At 37.3% G+C, this 27,015-nt stretch overlaps 2 protein-coding genes and 2 long non-coding RNA genes across 4 annotated transcripts; 2 read left to right on the forward strand and 2 right to left on the reverse strand.

Moving 5' to 3' along the window:
- Positions 1-14,185, forward strand: LOC145224199 (thyroid hormone-induced protein B-like). The gene is made up of 21 exons (XM_080090643.1): positions 1-293; positions 2,811-3,016; positions 3,252-3,304; positions 3,388-3,579; positions 5,324-5,439; positions 5,511-5,681; positions 6,047-6,145; positions 6,209-6,332; positions 6,651-6,770; positions 7,105-7,362; positions 7,875-8,039; positions 8,554-8,682; positions 9,056-9,192; positions 9,257-9,430; positions 10,315-10,487; positions 10,761-10,983; positions 11,337-11,477; positions 11,767-11,948; positions 12,616-12,829; positions 12,887-13,017; positions 13,235-14,185. Exons 1-21 carry the CDS (start codon positions 173-175, stop codon positions 13,400-13,402), a joined length of 3,297 nt encoding a protein of 1,098 aa, XP_079946769.1. The 5' UTR covers positions 1-172; the 3' UTR covers positions 13,403-14,185.
- On the reverse strand, positions 2,742-3,594 carry LOC145224200 (uncharacterized). Its single transcript, XR_013859589.1, has 2 exons — positions 3,531-3,594; positions 2,742-3,468 (listed from the first exon to the last, which is right to left on the reverse strand). It is a non-coding gene; the product is annotated as an uncharacterized LOC145224200 (long non-coding RNA).
- On the forward strand, positions 4,095-4,641 carry LOC145224201 (uncharacterized). Its single transcript, XR_013859590.1, has 2 exons — positions 4,095-4,294; positions 4,453-4,641. It is a non-coding gene; the product is annotated as an uncharacterized LOC145224201 (long non-coding RNA).
- An 80-nt stretch (positions 14,186-14,265) lies between the features above and the next one.
- Positions 14,266-18,637, reverse strand: LOC145223713 (adhesion G-protein coupled receptor D1-like). The gene is made up of 5 exons (XM_080090106.1): positions 18,603-18,637; positions 17,697-17,823; positions 17,022-17,253; positions 15,402-15,905; positions 14,266-14,922 (listed from the first exon to the last, which is right to left on the reverse strand). The coding sequence occupies exons 1-5, from the start codon at positions 18,635-18,637 to the stop codon at positions 14,699-14,701; spliced, it is 1,122 nt and encodes a 373-aa protein (XP_079946232.1). The 3' UTR covers positions 14,266-14,698.
- Between the last annotated feature and the right edge of the window lie 8,378 nt (positions 18,638-27,015).

Raw genomic sequence — 27,015 nt, forward strand, 5'->3', positions numbered from 1 at the left:
TATTCGATGCTTCAGAACGAAATGTCTTCGGCACTTTTTGAAAGAAACGCAAAAGGATAGATTGATGTGCATTTGTGCAGTAAATTGTGTTCCTAACCTCGTATAAAGTAAAAAAAAGTTACAGTCTCAAAATATAATCTTATCGTTGGTAGCAGTTTTAAACTGCTATAAGATGCTGCAAGCAATCGTTTATTTGATTATGGTTACAAGGTTTGTGACTGTTTGTACCGCAGTGTATCACAAGCAACCAGCAGTCGACAATGGCAAGTTTCGTCCCTGTTTAATCTTCAAAGGTGAGTGGTTTATGCAAAGGTTCAAGGCAAAGTTATTTCTTCTGTAATTACTCCAGTTACGCAGTTCGCTATTGTCAAATCATTGCGTTTCAACCTGCTTTTTTACTTCTGATTCTCCGTTGTAGATTTAGAATTAAAAACTAAGAAAGAACTTATTTGAATATATTCTAAACCGGATATAATTTTAAACACTTTTCTGTTTAGAATCTCAAATTTTTTCTTCGACATGATACTGTCTTAATAGGAAAGTAGTTAAATTCGTGTCTCCCAAAATAAACACTTAATCTTACAGTTTGGACGATTGATAAAGTTTGTCTATTTTTTAATCGTCGCCATTTACGTCGGTTACTAAACTTAAACACACGCGTTATATAACTTTGGTCACGATCTACGAAAGCCTGCTTTGACTAAAAACGGCAATAAACTTTATGAAGACTGACAATCTAAAGACGTTTTGGCACTATATTGTTCGGTATTGACATGGCTAGATGTATATTTATGCAACAAAACGACTAAATCCATTCACTTCTTATTTCGTCACGCGGGTTGTTTAACAACTTTACAAGTAATGGCCTAATTGCCACTATATGCGCCTCATAACGTGAGCAATGGCTATTCGCCGTGAAGTTTAACTTGCTACAACCCTTGTCGCATTTTGATTTATTCCTTCCGCTTCCTATAAAATGCATAACTGGTAGCCTTTCGCGCTAAACCATTGAAAACTAAACTAACTGTTCTATAGCAGCCGTATAATCGGTTGAAAGGTAAACTAATGCTTACAGTGATGCTTACCACGACTTACAAGGCCGAAATTGCTTTTATTCGCACACTGTGTTCGTACATGTAACACAATACTCCAAAATTATTGTCAATAGCTCACGCGTTCAGCCGTACAAGGGTTGGTCACGCTTGACTGACGACAATGAAAATGGCGGATGTTGCACCCTGTGTTAAAATTAACTGCCGCGATTTAGGTGCGTCGTGAATGGAATTCTCTATCAGTCAATATTGACTGCATGACGTAAAATCTGATGCTACAATTAGCTGGCCCATCTGTCGCAAACTGAAAGATGCAAATTACCAACAGTTTGCCTTTTGCGTGATTTGAACTGAAACAGGGACATGGAAAGACTATTTTAGGTAACCTTTACCAAATTCACCAAATACATGAGCTTAAATTAATGCTATTCGTGTTCTTGCACTCTTTGTTTTACACTTGACAATCTAAACTTAACCTTAAAGATTAATCAGTTTGTTCAAACTAGACCCGATAACAATGTCACCTTAGCTCAGTGAAACAAATATTTCTACAATTATCAATGAATGCAAAAAACAAACTTATACATGCATTCAGTTTTATTTGTCTTATAGTCACGTAAAACGATCTAACCTCATGAGATAGTAAAAGAAGCCATGCGAAATAAAATACGGACGAAACCAACCACCGAAGTTCAAAATATTTTAAAGCAAAAAGGAACAAGTTTTGTCATCTTTACTGTAACACTGTAACAGGTGTGACATTAGTTATTTTATATTCACAGTCACTGACTCACAATTTCGTCACACCCTACTGCTTATTAACGGTTTCGTGTTGCCTTTTTACAGTTGGTCAACCGTGACTCATGTAACCCGTGACTTCATGCACGAATAATCACGCACAGGTCGTAAACACTAAAACAGGTGAAAAATGCAAACAATTGGCAAACTTACTTGCGTTTTCATCATTAGTACAGTAATACTAATGCAAAATACCAATAGACATGGACAAACAAATACGTTGATTGGTGCATTTAACAAATATGAGCTGTCTGGTGGATTGAATACAAGTGGTAGTTCTTCAACACAACAAATTGAACCTGAATTAGTAAGCAATACGCCCGCGAAAAAAGTTTTGTACTACTATTACCTCACCAGATTGTCACAACTGTAAAAATGGCCGATCTAGTTATGCAAGCTTTCGTTATTTCGTCATTTCGTTTAGCGTCCTAGCCTGAGCATAAACGGAAACTCGCAAAAGCTAGTAGCGTTCACAGCTGTGACGAATGACCTATTAAACTGGAATGCACGCCTAAAGCAATCTTGCAACTCGAAGCACCTCATAGGGTTGTGTGGACTGTTTACCAAGGTGTCAAATTTCTTGCAAGTGCCCAGAAAGGAAAAAGGCCTTTGAATATCACTCTATTATATCATTTATGTACGTTTACCCGCTTCATAAACTTTCACACAGGGTAGCTATGTAAAAATAACCTAAAACACGCGAGTTCAAGTTTTAAATGCTCTAGGCTCGTCGAACAGACACCAATCACACTTTTTCTAAAAGCAGAAGCCTTTTTCTAAAAGAAAGCCTACAAAAAGCAAACTTTACATCAAACCTTTAATCCGATTCGTCACCCCAAAAGCGCTGCAGTGTTATCGTTTAAGGGTCTTCTGTGCAAGAATGCAAAACTGTACAGAAAATCAAGTTTATTGCTTTGCACTCTCTGTGTCTTTTAACAACCATTTGAAACTTATTTTTAGGCAGAGGTCATTTCAAAGTCAACGTGCAAGAATCAAGTCGCGGTTGCTGTGTCTTTGTTCCCTTCTTTCCCCGCGAACTAGGTTGCTGCGCGAACCGACTTTACCACAGGTCAACGCACAAGTGTTGCGATGACTGGCAGATTGTGCCGAATAAAATCGACGCATGCGCATCCATGAGCAGGTTTTGGCATGAAGATTTTCTCGAGGTAAGTGCAAAAACACGGATACACAACTATCATTAAAAAACATATCAAATATTAATAAACTGGCAACTAAAGTGGCTGCCAGTTTACAAGAAAAACGCATTTTCACCTGCATTTCTTACATTTTCAAGTCTAGTAGCTTAGCAACATACCTCATTTTTTAAATTACGTAAAGTCGACAATCGTTGACAAGCGACTTATGTTTCCAAACCCTTGTATGTTTATGTTTTCATTTTAGATGCAACAACAAAAACAACACAAAGTACCAATAAACCTTGATAGCTTGCAACGGTGAGTGATTAAAAGTCGCATGAATAAAAAATCCAAATACGCGTTTCCCAGTGTTGAATTGAAGTGTTTTTCTTTTTCACTAGGTCTTCTCGCAGTGGATTTCATTGCAGTTTTGACAAAGATACCTGTGGTTGGAAAACCTACACTAATAGCCCTTTGCAAGGCTGGAAAATACAAGGCCATCAAAACAATGCAATGCGACAAGCAACAGAAAACTCCTACTTACATGTTCAGTTTCTACCAACACCAAGATCGACCGTTGTTTACTTAATTAGGTAAAATAGTTACATCATATTCTGTACATGCGTTTTTATCTAAATCGGTCTGTCTCGAGCGACACTAAAACACTCAATCACAAAAAAAATGATAAAGGTTCATTTACACTCTAAAAAAAACTTCGCTCATTTCTTCTCCCCGGCGGGAGGCGGCGAGCGAAATTCCCGTCTTTCGTCTGGAGAGAAGTGAAATTTTCGCTCAAACCTTTTTTCGCGGCGAAACGAGAGAACCTTTCTCTCTTTTCGAAATTGCGCGTTCCGCAGTCGACAACGAAATTGAATTACGTCACAGTCACATCTATTGCGCAAAACTGCGGGATAGGGTTTGGATGGCGCGAATTACCAAACGAGGCCAAGTTGGGCTTAGATATTACCATCGGCTAGCGTTGGCTGCGTTGCATGCAAAGTGTCCAAAGCAGGTATTTCACAGTTTGGCATTGAAGAGCCGCTTCTGTTTCTAAAGGATAAACAGTTAATTGACGATAGTATTGAGGAGAAAATGAGAAGTAAGTCATTTTATTATCTTGTACTTATATATTGTGTATGTTTTTAGGATTTATTTTGTGGTCTTGTTTTCATTCAAAACTTTCTTGCATAAATGTACAATATTCATAAAAAAAACAATAAAGTTAATGAACATTGACAGTTCTAATTGTCCTTTCAAATGTGGATTATCTTGCAAAGACTAAGTGGTAAAGATTAGCCCGTGATGCAAGTATAGGCCTAATTGTTTTTTTAGCAAAACCAAATCTTGTTCAAAGTTTATTTTTCAGTAAGTTCCCAAACCCTGATATTTTCTGGATTATCATTTGCTTTGGTTAAAATATAGATGTACAGTATAAAACATCCACACTAGCTCTGATGTTTTTACAGGCCGGCAACAACATTGCTGAATATGCCCTGAACAAGTCAAAAGTCAAACTCAGTCAGCAATTTTTGGTCGCCGTTGGACGAATATATGATCCAGACCAGTTTCAATTCTCTTAGTGCTGTGATGTAACAACTGTGTTGGTGTGTTCATTTGTGCCCAGAAAAATAAACCAGTGAACATATTGTGATGTTTTTAATGTGAATTTTGCTTGAAAGGTGAGCAAAACAAGAACCAAACACACAGCACCTGCTTCTTTCAATAGCTCAAACCAATGAGTGAAATAAAGACCAAAAACCCTGTAAATTTAGTCTTTTATTCACTCAAATCAGTGAGTGAAGTTGTTCGCTCGTTTAAAGTGAGCTTTTGTTTCACTCGCAGAATTTTTCGCTCAAATTTCGCTCATTTTTTTAGAGTGTAGATTGGGTAACGTTTGGGCATTTAGAGTGGGTGTGGTTTTACAACAATATAACATTTAAACCTAAAGCAATACAAAATGGGAATGCTTGGTGGCAGGCCGCTTCGGAATAACGCCTTTGCTTGAGGTATTACAAAACATCACTCCAACCAAGTAGCACTAACCATGAGAACTTTTACCGGTTTTCGGCCATTTTCTCCACCAGCAGTAAAAAGTTTCCCGCTTTAGCGATCAAAATATGTAAATGTTTCCCGCGATGACTTGCTTACGGTACGTGTGTACACATTCCCACCCTTGGCCGTCCCTCGATTTAGCGTTTCAGTATCGACCGTCTCAACTGTTATGCATGTAACAACAGTTACATCGAATGTTAATGAAATAAAACAGCTTTTACATGAAACTTAATCTGTTTATATCTGACTCCTGTACAAACTGCAAATACTATTTGACATCCACAGTCCACTACTGCACCTTCAAAGTAAACAATGCCTCGTATTCTGGTATTATCTTTATGACGTCACAATCCCTTCAACAATAACAATGGATGTGATCGTGCAGCAGGCAGCATATGGAGGTAAATGCTATTTTAAATGGGTTTAAAATAGCAGCAGTAACCATACGGAAGAATAAATCTTTTCACAATAGGACGCTTTTCATCTCGTTCGCGCTTCGTAACATCTTCCATTAGGTGGCGTCATGCTACGATCGATCTTAATCCAGGGCAGCAGGGAATTGCTTTCGTCGCGAGGTCGGGTTCGTTAGGAAGCGGCAGTTTGTCAATTGATGACGTTACCATGACGTCACAGCAGTGTCCAGGTAATTACCAGTAACATTAAATACAGCGGAGTGCATCAAAAATTTACTGGATGCATTATTATCACCCCTTGGTGCATCTTAAAATTGCTTGGTGCACTTTTGTATCACTTGGTGCACTTTTATATCACTTAGTACACATTTCAGTCACATGGCGCGCCTTTAATTGCTAGGTAAAGGTGTAACAAGCAATATAAAGTTGCTTTGAGCGATATAAACATGCACTGAGCGATATTAAAGTGAAATTAAGGTGCACCAAGCGATCGAAGTGATCCTGAACATTTTAAATGCACTGAAAACGGCAAATTATTTTTAGTTTCTGTTATACTCTACAAAGCACAAAAATATAGGGATTGTCTGTTTTGCAGAACAAATCATAAACTGCTCTTTTGACTCGGATTTGTGCGGTTGGATTCAGGAATATGCAGACAAAGTGCCATGGCAACGGGGAAAGAAGTTTGGTCATGGTATAACCCATCATATCTCATGCGACGTTTTGCAGGAGATTAAATTAAAAAAAATTTGTGCAGATTGCATTTTTGTCACTGCACCTAATGAAAGCAGAACAAACACAATTTCAACCGTTCGAAGCTCTTCAGTTAATCAAGTACCTCTCTGCATAAGATTTAAGTTTTATCTTAAAGGATTTCTGAGGTACGGCAGTTTAAGAGGCTACGTTTTACTCCTTACCTAAATTTTTAATTTAACTTGAAATTTGTCTTCAATCAAAATTAATTTTAGGTCAAAGTTGCGCCTAAACAGTGCTTTTGTTTTCTCTTAATTAACTTAAGTACACAGAGTCTGTCAGACCAATCCGAGTTTTTTAGTAATGGTTAATCGCAATTTCATTTTCCTTTAATTGCATGGGGACTGTGTATTTAAAGCCAGACATTTGTGAACTCATATCTTGATAAAATATATGAAGTAGTTTGGCAACTTAGATGTACAATTAGCCGGATTCGTGTTTTGCAGTTTGCAGTTGAGCGGTCTTTCCAAGCATCTGCTCTCGAGTGACACTTTGTGGTCAGCAAAAGGCTCTACTGGCAACCGCTGGATGACAAAGATGATTACAGTACACGACACCAACATTCAGTAAGTTATTCAACATACAGCACCCTAACAATAACCACTTTTCTAACTATATTTTGTATCATTGGATTAATGTTGAAAGTTTTTTTCAATTCAATCAAAAACTTTAAATTGTTAAATACATAGATGACACTGTCGCTGTTCAAGTGAATATGCTAAAAAATCGTGGCACTGAAATCAACACACGGGCCTGAACAACATTATTATTGCTGTATTTTTTGCTCTGTGATTTATTATAGTTTTCTTGTGTTTTTTTTTTAATTTACTGTAGTTGCTTATTATGAAACTTTCTTATTTTGCTTAAGCCTTTGGATTTTCAATGCTCATCTGTTAACAGAAATTCGTGGCTGCAATTTCAATCCAATCTTACGGAGAACGGTCACGCTGCGGTCGATGACGTTGCAGTGACGTCAGGCGTATGTGACGTCACTTCGTTTGGTTGTGACTTTGATGACCGGTCGCTTTGCGGTTGGTCAGTGAAGAATGACGTCACAGGCAACTCGTTCAGTTTCCGCAGACGTTGGTCTCATCCGACAAAAGAAGATACTTTTAATGAATTTAATAATGAAGTTTCAAACGATTTGGCACAAACTGGGTGTGTATTTTTGTCTCATAAAGTTTAAAATTATGGCAAACTAAAACGCATTAATGCAAAAATATCTCAAAGATATACATTACAATAAAGCCCAGATAAATTTCCGCATTGATGCTCAGATTGAAATGAACAGTCTGGCAATCAGCTTTTACTGTTTATAACTTCTATTGTGACGCTTCTGATGCTTGTTTTTTCGCATGGTTTGCTTATAATAGGATTACAAAATATCTGACACATAGCGCTTTTGGGTTGTAAATACTTTTTCAATCCGCACAAAAACTATTTAAACGAGTTTTGCCATGCAAATATCAAAGAAAAACAGTTTTATAATGTCACGGCCGCCCGTACTGATGCATTTAAGTTGACATGTCCGCGCCGCATAAATTCGTCTCCTCGGCCGCAGGTTGTGCACCCCTGCACTAAAGCAACGTGATTTTGCAGCCAAAACGATTGGGTTGATTAGGATTACCACACTCAGATGTTTGTTTCATATCGTTTTTCATGATATGTAGTTTCTACATTTATTTTCGTCGCCATGTCAATCACATTCATCCGATGCAAGTGATTGTAATGTCCAGTCCTCAGTTCGAAATCTCCACAACTTCAAAGTGTTTCAGATTTTCACATAAAATCACTCAAAGAGGAAGGAGTGGAACTTTGGAAGTATACTTAAAGAGGCAAGCATCGTTATGAAAATATATTTCCTTTAGCAGGCCGTTTCCCAGTAAAAGCAAAACTCTTAGCATACATATTATTTTAGTTCAACTTTAAGACAAAACTATCATTATGAAAGCATAGAGCCAATAAGCTGCAGACAGTGCACACTGTTTCGACCTATAAAAGGTCTCATCACTGGTGACGAGAGATCGGCCGCAGACTATAGGTTAGACTTGGGTTTTTACCCTGTTACTCCCAACAAACTGGAGTGCGTTAGATTGCTACACTAGCAAATACGGCCGATCTCTCGTCACCAGCTGCACTGATGAGACCTTATAGGTTCGTTCCCGGGAGAGTCCTGGGTTCGAACCCCGTGAAAAAAAAAGTGTGCACTGTCTGCAGCTTAAAACTATTATTGGTTTAACAAAAAAACGTTGACAATTTATTACTGTTTTTAGTTGCTGTTCTTGATAATAGTTGCAGTAAAGTAAAGATAAGTTGTACATTTAATATATTCTCCACTTTTTATTGCAGGAACGCCTTGCCTATTGTTGGGAGTTCAATATATGCAGGTCTGGATTTTGAAACCCTGCAACCAAAATCGTCTGATTTTCCAATTCTAACACTCAATGGAAATGAGGAAAGTTTATGGAACACATCAAGGTAACTCAAATACCAACTGCTTCTTTCTTTCAGGTTTTGAACATACTTCAGTGTGTCAAATTAGACGTTGCTTTTACAACTGAATCATCTGCTCCATGCAAACTTGTAGGCAGTGTGATTGCTCTTTGGTGAATATAGTTGGTGTTAGAAAAAAGTAAACTTACTCTTATAAGAAAGTTTTCTTAGTTTAAAGGCATTTGATATTTAATTGAAAAAAATGTTAAAAATTGTATTTTTTTCCATATTTCCCTTTGTTTTTACCTAGAGGTCAGTGTCAATTATGCTCTAGCACAGTTCGGAAACATGCTTGATTTAACGATTTAACTCAGCATGCGTAAAAATATAATTACTGACAATGTTGCAACTTTTGTAGTGTGCCAATCAAAGATGTTGGCGTATACAACATAGAAATCAAAATAACCGCAAAAATCGGTTACCATGGCGAAATCGCAGTCGATGACGTCATGCTGGTGGACGGCGACTGTTTTGACCATCAAAGCAACAAGGACGGTAAGTGACGTCATCATACCCATGATGTCACATACTTTTCCTCAATATTTAAATTCTATTACAGAAAACAATGAGGAACGTGGTGAGATCAAATGCAACTTCGACTTGCAGTCTTTCTGTGGGTGGAAGCAAGATCAGGTGACCGACGATTTTGACTGGCAACTTAACAGCGCCACCACGCGACAACGTCAAGTAGCGTTTCTCCTCACCGGACCAGAAGGCGACCACACCACCAACAGTTGAGTTTGGTGTCTGTTTGTTTTAATTTTAAAACACATTATCATCTCAAATGAATCCTGCCAAAACTTACATTCGGCGTTTGTGCCTTTTTGCCTACAGTGCGTAAGCTTTTGTGATCTTTCTCGAGGCACACGTGTTGATTGAGATACGCTCCGTTTCGCAAGTTGATTGCTTTTAGGGCTGCACTGTGGTGTTAGTCGTGTCAATATGTTCTGGAAGTGCTATTGAATGCACGTTTGGTGCAGTTTGTGTTTACCACGAAAAGTTTTGTATAAGCTTCACCAGGCAGTTTATACGCAGCCGAGACTATCTCTAATACACATGTTTGAAGTATATGCATTTAAGTTCAAATACTCTCATATGCACTTAAGACTGTGCTTTTACAGAAATCGTCCTGAACCAACGTGCGCTCAATACAGATGATTCAAGTTGCGGATAATCATAACTTAGTAAACTGAAGCTTTCAGTACACCTAAATCAATCCGTGTTTTTCGTATTGTAAATAAATAATATCGATTTCGCCGATTTAATGGCATCCTCAGTTCTAAGCAAGAAAAATTAAGTTATTTAGGCAATAAAAGATGTAATAATAATAATAATAAAAGACTGTGGCAACGACAACACACTTCTCGACAACTAAATCAAACGTTAAAACGGATACAACATAACGACATTTCTTGCTTAGAACTGAGGATGCCATTATATCGGCGAAATCGATATTATTTATTTACAATACATTGCAACACGAAAAACACGGATTGATTTAGGTGTACTGAAAGCTTCAGTTTACTAAGTTATATGCACTTAAGGTTATACAAAAACGGGCTTGAAAGCTGTTTGCTTCTATTTGTTTTGATTTTAAGTGTTGCATCTTTGTTTTAGACAGTTATTACGCTTACATCCCGTCCAACGAGCAAGTTCAGGGTGATGTAGCACGACTAACAAGCCCTGGCGTCCATCTTGCTTTCAACCTCGATTACTGCTTCACATTTTGGCATCATATTCGGGGTTACAACACTGGCAATTTGACGGTGTCGACAGAGGACCAAATATCGGTATGCACATTTTTTACATAAGCAGGCATAAATGACACATATAAACGAGAAAGCAATTTTACAGTATGATTTCGCCTATTAAACCATGTTGACGCTAACTTTACATTTCACCACATACAGTATTTAAAACCAGGTTAGGTCACTTTACTTAACTTTTATTTAGTAGCTTTCCGTTCGCTTGTCTAGCAATTTTCTGAACAATTAAAACCATTACACATTTTTGAAGAGTTGGCTCTTAACGTGTCCATTTTATTGAACGTTTACTTTTTGTAGGGAAAACGGACCAAACTATGGACAAAATCAGTTTTGACGTATGATGACTTAGCAGATTGGGAGATAACGTATCTCGATGTATCGCCTCCGTCATTCAGCGATAGTTTATCTATGTTTACTACATTGCGTTTCGTTATTGAAGCAAACGTCATCAGCTATTATGGAGATATTGCCATTGATGACATCATGTTCCACAATGTGTCCTGTCAGTTTGTCAAATCCGGTAAGAAAAGGGTAAAGTCACATTTACCTTATTTAGCATTTTATGTTATTCATGTATATTGTATGACTTGTTTTGGAGTGCGATTTTTCCAGCTTACTGTGTGACCAGTTAACGCATGCTAATATGCGTTTTTTGTTTGCTTTGTCCGGACACTTTAAGGAGTTTGCTTGTGTGGGAGCAATGCCCTAAATTGTTACTTAATTGAAAATACATCTGGTTTATTTTTAATAATAACAACAAATACAATATAGTATTGTAGCACTTCATAGACCTAATTGACCATTACAGACATTAAAGTTCATTAAAGAGCAAACATTTGCTATTAAATTTAACAATCACAATCATCAATTTAGGTCTTCCATCAAAAAACGACAGAGTCAAGTATCCAGCTTTGCAACAGAATAACATTCCAACAAAGCCACCCTTACTCTACTCCATACCGCCCCCGAGTGGAGATGTGGAAAGTCGGTTTCACACCTCGGTTGCATATAAAGGTACCGAATCCACATAAAGTCTAAAATAATGTGATAAATGCAATATGGATGTCTAAATTTTTGCAAAACGTTTAAAATTTAACTAACTAAGAAGAATATTGTTGTTTGAGGGGCAAACAAAGTACTATATGACTTAACCTTTCAACAAAGCTATCTTTCAAAAATGATTTGTTAATATCTGTTAACATGCCAATACAATGGCCAATTTGTTCTCGTTAAAGCATCTTTCATGCATCTTGTGTGCCCAGCATGGTATATTAAAATATTATTTGTTTTGCATTTATGTTAGTCAAGGAGAATCGCGACTCTGTAGCGCTGCTAGTGGATGCATCAACATCCCGTTGCAATCAAACTGGTGATGACGTCATTGCTCCCAGTTTGGAGGCGAACGTTGAATCAGAAAAAAAATTTTTGTCGAATTTGATTCAATATTGGAGCGAAGAAAAAAGCGGTTTACCATCTCTCACTCTTGTAAGTTTATCGCAGTAAATATCTAAGCTATTGCTGCCAGACATATTCTCAAGTTTGAAGAGCTCTTCTGGCAAATGTATTTTTTATTCCGACGTCCTGTACAGGTCGCATTCATCAGGGTAAATAACACTAAATGCGCGTAGTACAGTGCACGATAAACAAAGAGGAAAAATAATTATACGCAACGAAAACACAATAATTTTTGAGCAGGTGCCTGTAGCACGCTGGAAACATAACGTCTGTTTTGATGTTTATCGCAGTAAGTTTGTAGTCGTTTGCTGAGCTGAGTTCTTGCATTATATTTACCTTGCATGAAGCTTAAACGTAAACTCGTTTTTTTGCCCGCTTCGAACGATGTTATGAACAAAAATATTCCAGGGAAAACAAGCAGTTTTAAGTTGTTACAAACATACTTTTATTTGACATTAAAACGCAGCGACTTTGTTACAATTTCAATTCCGAAAACACTGATGTTTTTGTTGTTTACAAATTTGCGCATTGGCAATGATTTTGCAAGAAGTTTACACCAAAACGGTTTAAACGACCACGTACATTATGATTCCTAATTGTACCAGTTTTAGTGTCACAGTTAGTCAGTATATTATGCGCCTATAACGTTTGTTTTCCACAGTACAACATGTTTGCAAATTTTTTTCTATTACAACAGACGACTTACGCAGGTTGGCAACGTAATGTGATTGCTGATGAGGAAAATCTTACAGCTCACCAAACTTTTCGACGGATAAACGCAATTCGACCCATGTGTGCCGCTGGAAGACCGCTCCGTAGACTTTCAAGAGCGTCGCGCTTTATACGTCATCACATGACGTCACTGGATGACGTAGTAGCGGTGATCGTTGTTGCGCAATCGCTGAAATTAGGTAGGAGCATTGTGGTTTTGCTTTTCATAGGAAGTTTGGCTATTTTTTTTCTTGAAGGTAACTCACGAGATGGTTGGAGGCTTGCTGCTCTTGAGTTGAGTGCAATCCACTCAAGATTAAGTGAAAAAGGACGAAGGGTGATTGTCTTAGGTATTGGGACTCGCTTAAACAGCAGTTCCTTTTACAAGGTAAACTCTAACGATATATAATATCAAGCATTACTGCAGATGGGACATACATACACCTAATAGTTATGAACGTAACTCTTACAGTAATTGTTGTTGTTGTTGTTTTTGTTTTTTTTTGTTATGCGAAAGCATTTTAACTTTATCTTTCTAGACTTTCTTGCCGTTCACTTTTTAAACCCACTAGATTTTTTTATTTATAACTTATGTGTTTCACCAGAGCGAATTAAGTCTTGTGGCGTGCGGTCACGTGATACACACTCTTTGTGACGACATTTTCTTTACCGATGACGTCACCGTTGGTAAGGAGGTTGCGTCGTTAGTGAACAGCGAGCGGGAAAGGCGAATGCATTCGAACTCGTTTGAAGCGAGTTCGGAAGTTTTGTAAAAAATGCCTGAATAGCGATTACTGGTATAAACGTCATGTTTTGCTATTGAAGAGGGAGGTAGAGCTACTAACACCATAACAAGAATCACACCCCAAATTTGATTGGTTATATCTCCAAAAATGCTCACGGTTAGGGCTATTAGGGTCGGGGTAAGGTATTAGCACTTAGAATTCAATAAAACTAACCCAAAAAATTAGTTACTAATGTAAAAATTTTATGGAAATATTTCCCAACCCAACCCATTTATAGCCGCTAAATAAAAAATCAACTCTTTACGCCCCCTTGTGAAAGCGAAGTTATGATTCTCGTTATGTTGTTAGTAGCTCTACCGAAGAGGGAAGGAACTCTTTAAGGAATGAAACAGGATACTTTGCTACTTTTGTGTATAGCTGCTTGTGGGGCACGGGCCCGAGATGTCATATGTTGCTAGTGTATGCTTTACCTCGATTAAGTGTCATTGTCCATGATCTTAACTGCCTAATAGTATGTTACTATTATTGTTGTTATTTTCAAAGTTTCAAACTTTATTTGTACACCTATTTCATCAAAAATGTTTGTACACACGAGCAAAGCATAAAATGTAAACGAAGCGCAAAAGTAGAAAACAAGACAATAGAAGAGCTCACAGCGTTTTTGCCACAGGTAAAATATAGCTTGCAACATGATGATTGAACAATAAATGCGTAGAACCAACAGTTGACACCTCAGAATTTTTGACAACAATTCGATTGTTCATTTGCTCTTTCAAGACACACCTTATAGTCAGTGGTGGGATTCACATTTTTGTCATATGGTTCTATCACAGAAGTCATATTTTTCCGCTGGTTCTGTTACAAAAAGTCCATTGACATTAACCAGTAATGCTAACCGGTTCGTTGACATCCTAATATTAGAACCGGTGCCAACCGACTGAATCACACCACTGCTTATAGTTAACATTAGTCGGAGAACTAAATCAAGTCAAAGATATCCAGTTTTTAATAGAAGGCAAAAAACATGATTTTCGCTCTTTTAATATATGCGTTATATTTCAAATACGAAACTTTTAATATCTTAAGCGTACAGTTTTTAAATACAGTTTTGACTGGAGGCACGTAAGATTACAAATTCGAGTAGAAAACGTTACACGAAATTCGGACAAAGATAAAGGTACAATCAATCCAACAGCAAAATCATAACGAATATTTCATGCAAACAAAGACGAGAAAAATCAAAGAAAAATATAAACAGTATTGCCATAATCTAACCAAAAGTGCATGTATACTTTGAAAAAACATACAAGAAAAAAAGTTGCTTCAGTTTTGTCTGACTTGGTTTTGTGATGACTTTCCGATGCCATTCTGTGAAACCTGTGGGCGTGAATTGTTTAGTTGGAAGGAATTTCCTATTGAACTGCGATTCCAGGCTTGAATGACTGCATTGCGGACTTCGTGATTAAGTGGAATGTAAACCAGAAACAGGAAAAATCCTTGAAGTCCAACAGTTATCACGTACCAGTATAAAAATCCATGGGATGTAACTAAAAACATAACGAGAAAATTTTATCGCTGTTACAGAATAGGAATCTTTAAGTTTTGTGAAAAACGTTGATGAATTCAATATAATGAATTGAAAAAATTCAATATAACTTCTGAAATTCTACGGTTAGTGGATGAATGTTATTGTGATGTATTTTTTACTACGTAATTGAAAAAGTAAATTGTTTGTACGGCAGACTGTAAAAAATACCTTTACCCCAAAAAGCCCAATGAAAATTGTTAACTTATAAAACACTACTAGTTCAAGTAAAAAAGGCATCAAAAATGTAGGTCAAGTTTTAGAAATACCTAAAATGAAACAATGAAACTAGAACAGACCATGACAATACATTACCAGCCAATGTAAACAATTGTAACATCCTACTTAAGCTTTTTATCACCTTTTACCATTCAAAACACACACATTAATTTTGCGGAACACTCACAATATTGTAACCAAGAAAAATCGAGCAAGCCTTACTTTGCATAAGACTAAGACACCATGGAATCCCAAGGGCTGGAAGAAGCATCAGCATTGCTCGAAACGCCGCCTGTGCGTGTGTCAAGTTTGCCTGCATCAAGTTGTCGTTGCTGACATCTCTGTCGGCCGCTGCCTTAAACTTGTCCCGTTTCTTGCTCATCTTGAACACGAACACACCCGCTCTTATTAGAATGATGAGGTTGGCCAGGAGGACCAGAGCAACGGGAAGAATCAAGCTGAGAATTTGGACCACCGATCCGGGAGTCATCCAACATTTGGAGAAACGTCCCAGCTGCGGGTAGGACCCAGCAACGATACCCGGTGTCTTGTCCATGTAGGAGTCCGTTGTAAACCCGACCGAGGTTGCTATGGTAACTACAACTGCAGGGACGCCCCACCCGAGGACGAGTTTCGTGATCCGCTCGTTACGTGTGTTTTCAGCTCGCAGTCTGTTGCCGAACGTGTGCTTCGCCAGCGTGATTCCTTCCAGTAACATCCAAGCGGCTACGAAAAACAGTTGGTTAGTCAGATTTTTTTAGAATCAGATTCTTTACTCGAATGTTAAACAGAATTTTTTTCGTTTGTTGCTTAAGAAGCGAAAAGGGTGTCTCGATAGTACTGTCAAAGCTGTATGTAAGTAAGGGCGGTTGGGGCTTGGCTGTGGCTTAAACTAGAATGAAATATACCTGTTTTGGGGCCTAAATTTATACTCCGCCACAGTTCCTTGGCAAATTTAAGTTTTAGAAGAAATTTGGTTCGGTTCGGGTTTCGGGCCCACTTAGAGGAACAAAACCTTAAACAAGGGACTTAAACTTCTTGTAACATTCACTTCTTTGCAGAGATAGCTAATATCACAATTAATATTCTGATGTTGCAACGCATTTATTTGTTCTGTTCATTGTGAAAAAATTGTAACGTTTATTCTGTGCGTTGAAAACAAAATAAAATTGAAATTGAATTGATGTTCATCAGCTAGCATTCGTCGCAAGGGGTCAGCAAAACATCAGGTGCCTTACGGACAAGTCAAAAAAGTCAATTTTGTTTGGTTACGTTGAAACGTTAAGTCTAGTACACGGGTTCCCAAACTTTTTTGGACTGTGGCCCAAATGTCTAGTAAATTGCGATTCGTGGCCCACCCAGTGCTGTAAATTTCGGCACAAACAAAAACATAACTCAAAAACAGGCGAAATGGTTTCTAGCAATTTATTTTCAATGAGATACATGCTCCTGAAATTTGGCTACAAGATTCGGAATTCTTTGCAAAAATTACGTTTTTCAAAACAAAGCGCATAATATCTACAGTATAACAAAACAGTAGAATCTATTCAAATGGCTCTGTGGCCCATTGAAAATGTCGTGGTGGCCTAGTACTGGGCCATGGCCCACAGTTTGGGAACCACTGGTCTAGTATATAGGATTAACTAGCTGACTTGTAAATTTGGTATTTTTAACAGGTCAAAGTAGGCCGTCTCATGGACAAAAACAGACAGCGTTGCATTCTGTATGCCAGCTAGCGCAATCAAGGTAGTTTAACAGTTAATCTGAAACCTGTAGACGTAAATATCCACGAAATAAACGGACAAGCATTCAAACGTAGGCATGTCTGATGTTAAAGCTTACCAGATGAAAGAAGAAAATAATGTGTAATGACAGCGACCGCCTGACAAGCTGACGCATTCAGACGCGCCACGTCACTCAACAAAATGAAGATATGGAAGAAGATGAGCGATATGGTGAGGTTTATCTGCACAACGGTTCGTTTCGACCTCAGTCTTTTCCGCACTTTCAGTAATACCAGAAATGTGCCTACGAGTGAAACGAGTGATATTGCTCCGACCACGTACGACAGGATCTGTAAACGAACAGGGTTGCTTCTTGAAGTTAGGCTTCGTTAGCGACAGAAACAGTAGTGTTATTGAAAGAAGATACGATATATAGTATGACCTATTGTTGGATTGTGTCATTGCCTTAATGCTTAGGCAGTTTTAACCTGTTTGATTTTTATTTTACCCCATTTATTGGGCAAATATACACCTCATACATCATTTGTAAAGACAATTAATCAATTCAAAGGGATCCGTAAAGATACAATACAAGTCTGTAAACCTAATGTAGGGACGTTTGCAATCGAGTATCAAAATACAATTTATTAGCTTAATGTGGCTTTCAAAAAGAAAAAAAATGCTCAACATTTGTTTCATTTTCATTTTACAGTAAGAAACAGTAGCAGTGAAAGAGATTACTTTTTGGTTGATTTTAGCAGAAAATGGAACTTGTTTAGTTCTGTCGATTTACCTTGACTCGAGGTGGTATTGTGAAAGTCGTGAGTGACATGAGAGATGCAAATATTGTTGTGTGGTTCGACACACAGTAATATTCTGGTGACGAGCTGTTCACTGATGTCACACCAAATGTCGAGAATCTGTGAAAAACATCATCTTAGTAATAGTTTTAGTCAATATATAGGTGAATGCCATATTTGTCTAAGTTTAATTGCAACGCCGCAAAAATAAACAACAAATATATATTTGAATCAAGTGGAATATCTAAATTATTTTCTTAGCTTTGGCGCAAATCTGTGTGCGTTGTCGGTAACAAATTGTGTTGATTATTTTTTGTGGTGCAGCAAGTGACCGCTATATAGGCAGCGGATACAAATTAGATGTGTGTTTTTTCTTTGATGTATTGTATTTAAGCTTAATTCAATGTTCATATGTCCAAATCGTCTTTCTTTGTGTCAAGTTATTTAAATCATCTCAAAATCATGCGTCAAAGGTAAATTAAGCAAAAATTGGTCATTCTAACTACCAAAGCAAAGGAAAACAAATCAAGTTGATTGACTGTTTAAATTGAGGCGATTTACTGTTTAAATATAGAGATTGATTTTTATGATAATTGGTTTTAAATAATTGACTGACAATTTTTAACAAATTTATTTTCACACTACAATAAAATAGGACAATATCGAAACATAATCTTTATTCACAGTACGCCAAACCCATTGAAGGCGCCACACCGTATATGCTTGGTGACCGGCTGATTCGGTATTGCGCCTTCAATGGGCCTGGCGTATACTGTGATTTGCAGATGAGTGTGCCGTGATCGCTGGTCTGCAAAAACGCTTCAAGACTGATCCCAGTTATAAATTTATGTTCATCTTAGAATCTTTATTATTATATTTTTCCAACTTTAACAACTTACTTCCCGGTTTCGAGATCCAAGTAAACGCATTTCATCGCTGCACCTATGATCCCGACGTCATCAAGTGACGCAGCAGCGGGAAATGACGTCACATCGGTGAGATTGGCCAAAGAGCAGTTGATTGGAATCGTGTAGTTTACAGGCGTTGATTCTTGTGTAAAAATATTCAGCAATGAAAGCAGTGGAATCTCTATACTTAGAAGCTGATCGTAATTTTGCGGCCAAACCGGCTGATTAAGATATTTTTTCATCTCGTTTAATGTTGGCTTTGACGATGAAATTTTCGCTGTAACGTCATCCTCGATTCCCAGCACATTTGCACAGCTTGCGTTGCTCAGTGCTTGAGACGCAAAAAGACCTGAAACAGAGTTCAATTAGTTTCTGTAGCGTGTGTAAGCTTATATATCCATTTTTGCTTGGATCAATAAAATGTTAAATTTGTACGACATTTGATTTTTCGTTCGATTTTCTGTAAATGTTACAATTAACGCCCAATTTTAAAAAAGTAGTCATATTCGGAATATTGCTTATTTTCCAGACCCAAGTGACTTTTTGAGTTTAAACAAAACTGCTAAAGAAAAAATTTGCACAAACGGTTTTGTTGAAAATCTGGGTGCACATATCCCTCAGTTACACGATAAATTTAGTTATCCATTCAGAAGGTAAAAAAATGCATCCTTTCAGAAGGTTAATAAAAAAATGCATTGTTTGCAACGTGGTGAAGACGTAAAAAGGAAACAGTAGTGTTGCGGCAAACGCCCAAACCCATCAGTGATCTGTTCGCAGTTGTCATCTGTGAGCATAGTAGTATTCCCAGCTTTGACTTACTTTTCTTGCAGCTTTCCAAAATAGTCATTAGAACGGTTTTAACGTCTTCCGTGAGGTTTTCGTACGTCGACAAAACAACCCTCTCTTTAGAAACACCTCCATTTGCACTCTCACTCAGCTGCTTTTTGTCCACCTTTGCACCAATTCCAATCGCATACACAGATACATTGTGGGCAGAGGATATTTTATAACTGTAAAATAAATAAATAGATTTCAAATATTGGTACACCATTTCATCGACGTTTAGGACCTATGATAGGATTGGTTGTTCCATTACTAGCCCGTCTTATGCTTTGACCCAACAAATTTTAAGTTTAATTTTTGTTGAATGTGAGTGTATCCTGTTCGGTATTGTTGGTTTGCATAAGTTCCTTCTAAACTTGCCAGAAACGGACAAGTACTCTAAATGCCATTCAGAATTTGCCAGTTGCACTTAAAAGAAATGCGTGTTGTATGTTGAATCCTATCTCGTTATTTATTGTACTTCACCTTTCCAGCAAATTGTAATCGTCGGTAGCCAATCCGTCGGTGAAAAGTATAAGATGCTTTAAAGAGACATTCGCATTTACAGACTCGGCAAAATCAACCTGCATTAAAACACAACTTGTGATGATCGTTATTTGGATTTACAACACAGCTCTCTCGCATCTTCTCTTCTGTGAGGAATTAACTTTTTGTAACATCAAGCACTAATGAAGGCGACCTGTATAGGACGTCGAAACGTCGGAATTAAAATACATTTGCCAGAAGAGCTCTATAAACCTGATCAAGCACTTAAATTCGTTATTTATTTGTTATTTTCAGTCCTACTTTTTACCTACAATGCATTGCGATTTTTAAAACAGATCAACCGAATTATAAACTAGCTTCACTGAAATAAAATATCTCAGATAGCTTAGGGTTGCCATACGTCAGGATTTTCCCTGACATGTCCGGGAATTTAGTGTCTGCGTCAGGGAGAAATGTTAAAATGTATTTAAAAGTCAGGAATTTAAGAAAAAATATAGCTATACTAGCACTTAGCTACAACCGCGTCTATACCATGAAACGTAAAGAGGTAAACTTGCGGCGGGCAGGTTAACGCACAAGGTTACTGTTTCGTTTTGCAGTGTGTGTGCGCGCGTAACAATACCTGTTTGTTACTAGTTGTCTAACAATACGCGTTAAATACAGAAATAAAAATCCGCGTCTCAAGAAAACACAGCGTTCGATGCTACGTGGGAACGTGGGAAGTTTCATTTGCTACAAGGAATTAACTGACAACAAAAAGTCGAATGTCGTGAGATATAAAAACGTTTTTACAGTGGCATTGTATTTCAAATTTAAAAAGGTCTTTAAAAGGGCGGCTCCCAGTGTTAGTTTTTAGAGTGGCAAAGGTTGGCGACGTGATATATGTGCTTATTGTTTTAAGGATAGTAAGAGTAGTGAGCTTAGCCTAATAAACTTAACTAAACAGAAGCCTACGCAGAAAGTTAATTAACAAGGATCAGTATCGTATCTAACGTTTTCTCGTGTCGCTGTCCGTGTGAATTCCGAATATTCTAAATTTATTCCGCAATAGAAGTAATTGGATCGCAAAAAAGATTAACCCAACGGTTCTCAAACTGGGGTCCGCGGTCCTTTAGGGCTCCGTGAGGCAATTTTTCGGGAACCGCGAAAAGCTGGAAGTAATTCTATATTTTAATTTAGCGTCAGTTTGTGCAACTAAATAAGTTTAAATCAATGTGAAATTGAGAATCATCGACCGTCTCGATTGCCAAACAATAGGCTTTATTGCATGCCAACTAACAAAAATGCTATTGTTCGCTCACAATGGTAATGTTTTGCCTTGTCTTTAATGTCAGATTTGGATCATTGTTATGCAGAATTTTACATAACTAGCTAAAATCCTGCAATCAGTTTTCCTTTTTCTGAAAAACACATTCAGGCTTGAGGACCACAAGCCCTCGAAATAATGGCAAAGAGAGTTTGAGAGCCACTGGGTTAACGCAACTGAGATAAATTTTGTCAGGGATTGTGTATCATAAAATATGGCAACCCTAAGATAGCTACAATAACAAGGTACGTTAAAGTTCATTAGAATCTCTATATAACGGTCAAAATTCGGATACAATTCCGATTTTGATGATTTTACATTGTATAAATGTTTACGTAATGAAACATCTTAAGGTTAGATTAAATACGGCTTATTTAGCCTAATGTTGTAAAATTTACATTTTTCTTACCTGCACCGCTTGTTTGATGGCTGCCGCGGTGTACGTTCCTCCTCCGTTAAATGTGACGTTTGCGGTTACGTCATTTTTGAAACATTGCGTCGTCGCACAAGAGCCGAGCTTGATCGGTGTACGTATAGAACTTTAAATAAACCAAAAGTCAAACAAGATTTAAACATTCTATTTGGGAAGGTATCGTCTACATTAGAAGATTGTCTTTAAAAAATACAAATACCTGCGTCCAGAATACTGCATCACTCCTACATTTAAGTATTTTCGAAGTAAGTCATGGAAGACGTTGCTGTTGTCAATTATGGCGGCTTGAATTAACTGAAAACGTGTATTTCCAATCGAAGTTGAACTGTCCACCACATAAATGATGTCTTGGTTGCAAAGTTGCTCACACATACCTTGTAAAACATAAGAAAGCTCTTTTTACTTTGACGAGATTTATCCAAGCTCAAGGCGCGTTCAATGCAGTATCCAATTCAAACTTACGACAAAAGATACAATACAGCTATTTTGAACATTTACAACTTTGGAACAGCTTGCAAACAATGCTGTATGTGATAAGCTGCGGACAGTGCACACTATTTCCACCTATAAGGTCTCATTAGTGCAGCTGTTGACAAGAAATCGGCCTAGGGCTGTTATCAAACAAATGATTATTTGATTATTTGAAATTTTTAATGATTTGAAAATTTATCAAATAATTTTTTACTCAATTTCAAATAATCAAATATTTTTTTCTTGTGCAGTAACCCTTGGTGACATTTTTATGACATAGAGTGTAAACAAAAGCACTGCAACATGTGTTTTCAGCATTATATAACCCTTTTCCCAAAATAATTTTGAGCTTATATTTTGGTATTAATTGCACCTAGTGACATTTAAGGTTATTCAAGCAAGTGATTGAAATGTTAACGACCAAAGTTTAATTAACCAAGTGTCTACAAAAAAAACTGTTAAAATGATGAGAAAAAAGTAACTGTGGAGAATACATGGCTGTGCCAAATTATGGAGAATAAAGCATGTCTGTACCATTTTTTATTAAAGAAAAGATTTAGCATAGATTTAATGACAAGGAGCACAACCGAATTGCCATTCTTGTTTAATAAGTTTGAAGTATCCTTATTCTTTAATGGTTCTGGGTCTTACATCGATTTTAAAATTATTTGAATTATTTGATTTGAAAGGAAATAAAAAAAATTATTATTTGAAAAATTCGAAACGTTTGTTTGATAACAGCCCTAAGTCGGCCGTATTGGCTATGGCCTACCAACGGCACCCCTCACCCATTCTGTGCGATGCCACAACTGGGCATCCATCACAGAGAAAACTGGCTAAGCAAATAACCAGGCAACTGCTTGGAAACCAAAGTGTCTGCAGCTTATCATTTATTAGCTCGATGCTTTCACAACACCGAATTTATTTACCAAGTTCCATGGCTCCAAGCAGCAGAAACGTGATGGAAGTTACATTGTAGATTTTTATCATAATTCCTACTGGTAACATAAACTTTATTCAATGAATATATTGTTTTACATTTTTTCTTTTTTAATTTGGAAAACCTGTCAAAAGAATTATTTTGTCAAGTTAAAACAAGGAAAACAGAACATTGTATAATATATAGGCTACAAGGTTTCAATGTATTTTCGTTTTAATTATAAGGTTTTTAAAAGATAACGGAAATAAAGTTACACTTTGCTCAAATCGGATTAAAAACAAAATTTTCTAACGCCTTTCATCATTTCGTGTTCTTTAAATCTATTATTCTGCTTCATTTACTCGTCATCATTCCAAAAAAATTAACAAAAAAGCAATATAATTAGAGTTAAAAACGACTATTAACCTAATTAAAATAGCAATTTATAATTGCAGCATCTTTTGGATTGACCTGTTTGTCTCTTGATGTAATTTTTCCGTTCAACTTTGCAAGTAAGTGAAATTAATCTCTAATTTGCAAATCCACCTCATCACCAGTAATGCTCTGAACGATTAATTTTGTATTTTGTGGCTGATGCAACGCATGCAGGCTTACAGACGATATATCTTCTATATTTGTTTCGAAATATCTCACATCGTGACGTAAACCGTGTAGCAGCGTACTACGTCATTTAATTTAAAGGAACATTGCAAAGCCCGAAATGTCTTTCCTAGCTTAATCGAAAAAAATCAAACATTTGCAGCTTGTCCACCTAATCTAAGCACTGCCGTGAAAACACAATAGTTTGTCTGTTGATTTTATTATGAAAAGAACAATTCTTGGTCGCGTGTGCCGCTTAGTTGTGGTAAACAAAATTCGCTTGTAACATTTCTGGGTGATTGTGGTTTATGAAAATTTCCACTGACGTAACGCAGTGTCGGGTTCGCTCTCAGTAACCTCAACTTCCTGATTAGCGCATGTCAAAATTGGTTGTCCCAGCATGCAGAAAGTGAAAATAATAGGAAATGCCCTCCCAAGTGGGTTTAACCTGCTCTTGTGCAAAAATATGTCCTTAGAATTTTACAAACAGTTCATCTACATAGGTGGTCTAAAACAAATATTGTAATATTTGTCTGCCTTTGATCTGACTAATCGTTGGATTCTGTTTAATCTCCACCAGGATCAGTAACATTTTCTGATAAATAAGAATCGTACCCAGCTGAGCTATCAATTACACGAAAACGCACGGATTTTTTTCTGATTTAAATTTAATTCGTGTTTCCGAAGGCCTACTATGTCAGACATTGTAATAATTCTTATGTGAATCAAGGGTTAGAGCATATTTGCTTACTGTTTATAGTTTGCAAATCGGCTACACCAACTATACAACACTACACTTAAGTAGTCGCTTTCACAAAAACCTATCAATCCTTTTTTTGAAAATTTTCGGGACAAGAATGCAAAACCTAACACATCAAAGCGGAAAGTTTGACTCAGAGACACAGCTTAACCGAATTGAAAATCATACCGGGAACATAATTACATAAGTAAATAAACTTAGATGAAAACGGCTAGATCTTTTTCTGCTATAGCTTATTAGGTCTGATATCATTTTAGATAAAACACAATTCTGACCGCTCTTGAGTGACCCAAGTTTACAACATTTGTGCTGTCAAGTAATCGTAACAAAATAAGCTCGATAACTTTCTATGGTCAACTTTATATAACACCATGTCCATAGTGGTAACCGGCTAGTAGTAACAAGCAGCTTAGTCTGAAAATGCAACTTGTTCTGTATTTTATGACAATGATTGTTACTCAGTTGCTTCAAGAAACATAAATATTGCTTAAGATTTTGTGTATGTAGCAATAAATCACACCGTAAAGTCTGACAAACTTGCACAAGAAACTGAGTTTTGACACTAAACAGTTGTTACTTTTTATTCACGCCTGTCCTACAAATTCTAAACCACAGCCACGATTTATTTCAATGCGGCACGAGCTCAACGCGCTGCTTCTATAGGGCAGGATGCGATGACGTTATCACGCGTAATATGTCAGCAGTTAATAGACGCACGGCGTGGTAGAGCTACTTATACCATAACGCAAATGACAACCAAAGTCGTTTGGGTTATATCTCCAAAAATGCTCACGGTTAGGGCTATTAGGGTCGGGGTAAGGTATTAGCACTTAAAATTCAATAAAACTAACCCAAAAATTAGTTACTAATGTAAAAATTTTAAAAACTTATTTCCCAACCCAGCCCATTTATAGCCGCTAAATAAAAAATTCAGATCTTTACGCCCCCTAATCGACTTTGGTTGTCATTTGCGGCATGGTGTTAGTAGCTCTACCCACGACGTGGGGCGCGAAAGGTCATAATAGTGCCACGATTTTCAGGCATATAAAACGAAAACCGTGACTTATATTTTCGTAATTTGTTGTTTGTTTGTGTTTTGGTAGTTTTTATTACTATAACTGTTATTGCCTTTTCACTCCTGTTTCGAACGCAAGTACTTCGTGACGTTCCAATACGTTGCTGATTAATCTTTAAATATATGACACGTTGTCTTTATTCTTGGCTAACAAGAGAGGGTCTTTTTTTGTTGAACGGTGCTTGGATCGGTTATCTCTTTAGCGACGTTTGGTGTGAGATCAGGTTGACATTTAAATGCAACTTACGCACGATTTAGTAACGCGCATAATACTGTTTTACTTTTTTAATTAAAGTAACATGAGCTTGCAATTGTAGGTGTTCGCCAGTGTATTTGTTATCATAGGAAGGGTAGAGTACAAGCTACAAGTACGCTGTACCGGCTTGTCGGTAAAGCAGTGTCCAAATTTTCCGTTCAAAAATGTACCTGGAGCGCCAGTCAGAATTAATGTACATCCGACAACTTTTGATGACATACATACATTGTGACGTATCCGAGCTTGCCGTGTGACGCAAAATCACCCACGGTAGAAAATATTTGAGTTGGCCGTGATCTCCGTTTTGTTTGTTCCTCTTTATTTCGCTAAAACAAATAAGGAGAAAAACTTCAGTGACTGTATTACAAAAAGCACCGTTCAACATAAGCCAGATTATTGTCATTAGATAAAGGATTGTGGCCAGGACAGAACCAAACATCATTGTGTAGTGTTTTAAGCTAAAATTATCGCGATAAGATTGTTTCTTTTCCAAAGGGCGTTTACAGAAACCTGAAACAGCCTTGTCACTAGAAATCAGGTAACGAACAAAGGGTAAATAAACACTTGATGTCGCGATTGAGCAGGTTGTGTAAAATCACAACCGACTCACGAATCACGGGCCATCCGGGACACTGAATGTAATATTACGTTACATCCGGAACATTTTTACTTGTTACTCCTTTAAACGCGACGGTTTGCTATTACAAGTCGCTTGCACTTTTTGTATTAGTTGCTGAAGACATTTATAAGCGCCACTGTGTGATGACGTATCGGCGCCTGTTTTTGCGTCACAAACTAACTGGAGGTGTTAGTTTTATCAGCGCCCAGATGTGTCTCGTGGCTGCAGTCGTTTGATCAATGCGTTTTCAGAAAAACAAGTTTTGTTCTTTTTGGTAGAAATTCGGCGCAAAACTTGATGTTTATTTTTTTGTGTTTACTGTAATAAGAACGTCTTTGCGAAGATTTGAATTTTATTATTCTTAACTTTTTAGGTTTTGAAGCAAATGTCGATCAAATTCGATGGACACATTAGCCGAGACTCTCGGCATTTAGCAAGCTAAATCAGGTGAAACTCTAATGTGAATGGTTTTGTACCTCAGTGTCTCAGCGGGTCGCATGTTATTCAGCTGTCTTTTCATGTTTGTTGCCTGACTTAGGGTATGACCTGCCAAATAGAGTGTAACATTCTTTCACTGCGTTGTGGACCGCAATCAGTAAGATTCTGTTAATTGCTTTCTTTAGTAAAACAAGGATA

Source organism: Phallusia mammillata, chromosome 4 (assembly GCF_965637545.1).
Source record: "Phallusia mammillata chromosome 4, kaPhaMamm4.hap1.1, whole genome shotgun sequence".
Lineage (NCBI taxonomy): Eukaryota > Metazoa > Chordata > Ascidiacea > Phlebobranchia > Ascidiidae > Phallusia > Phallusia mammillata.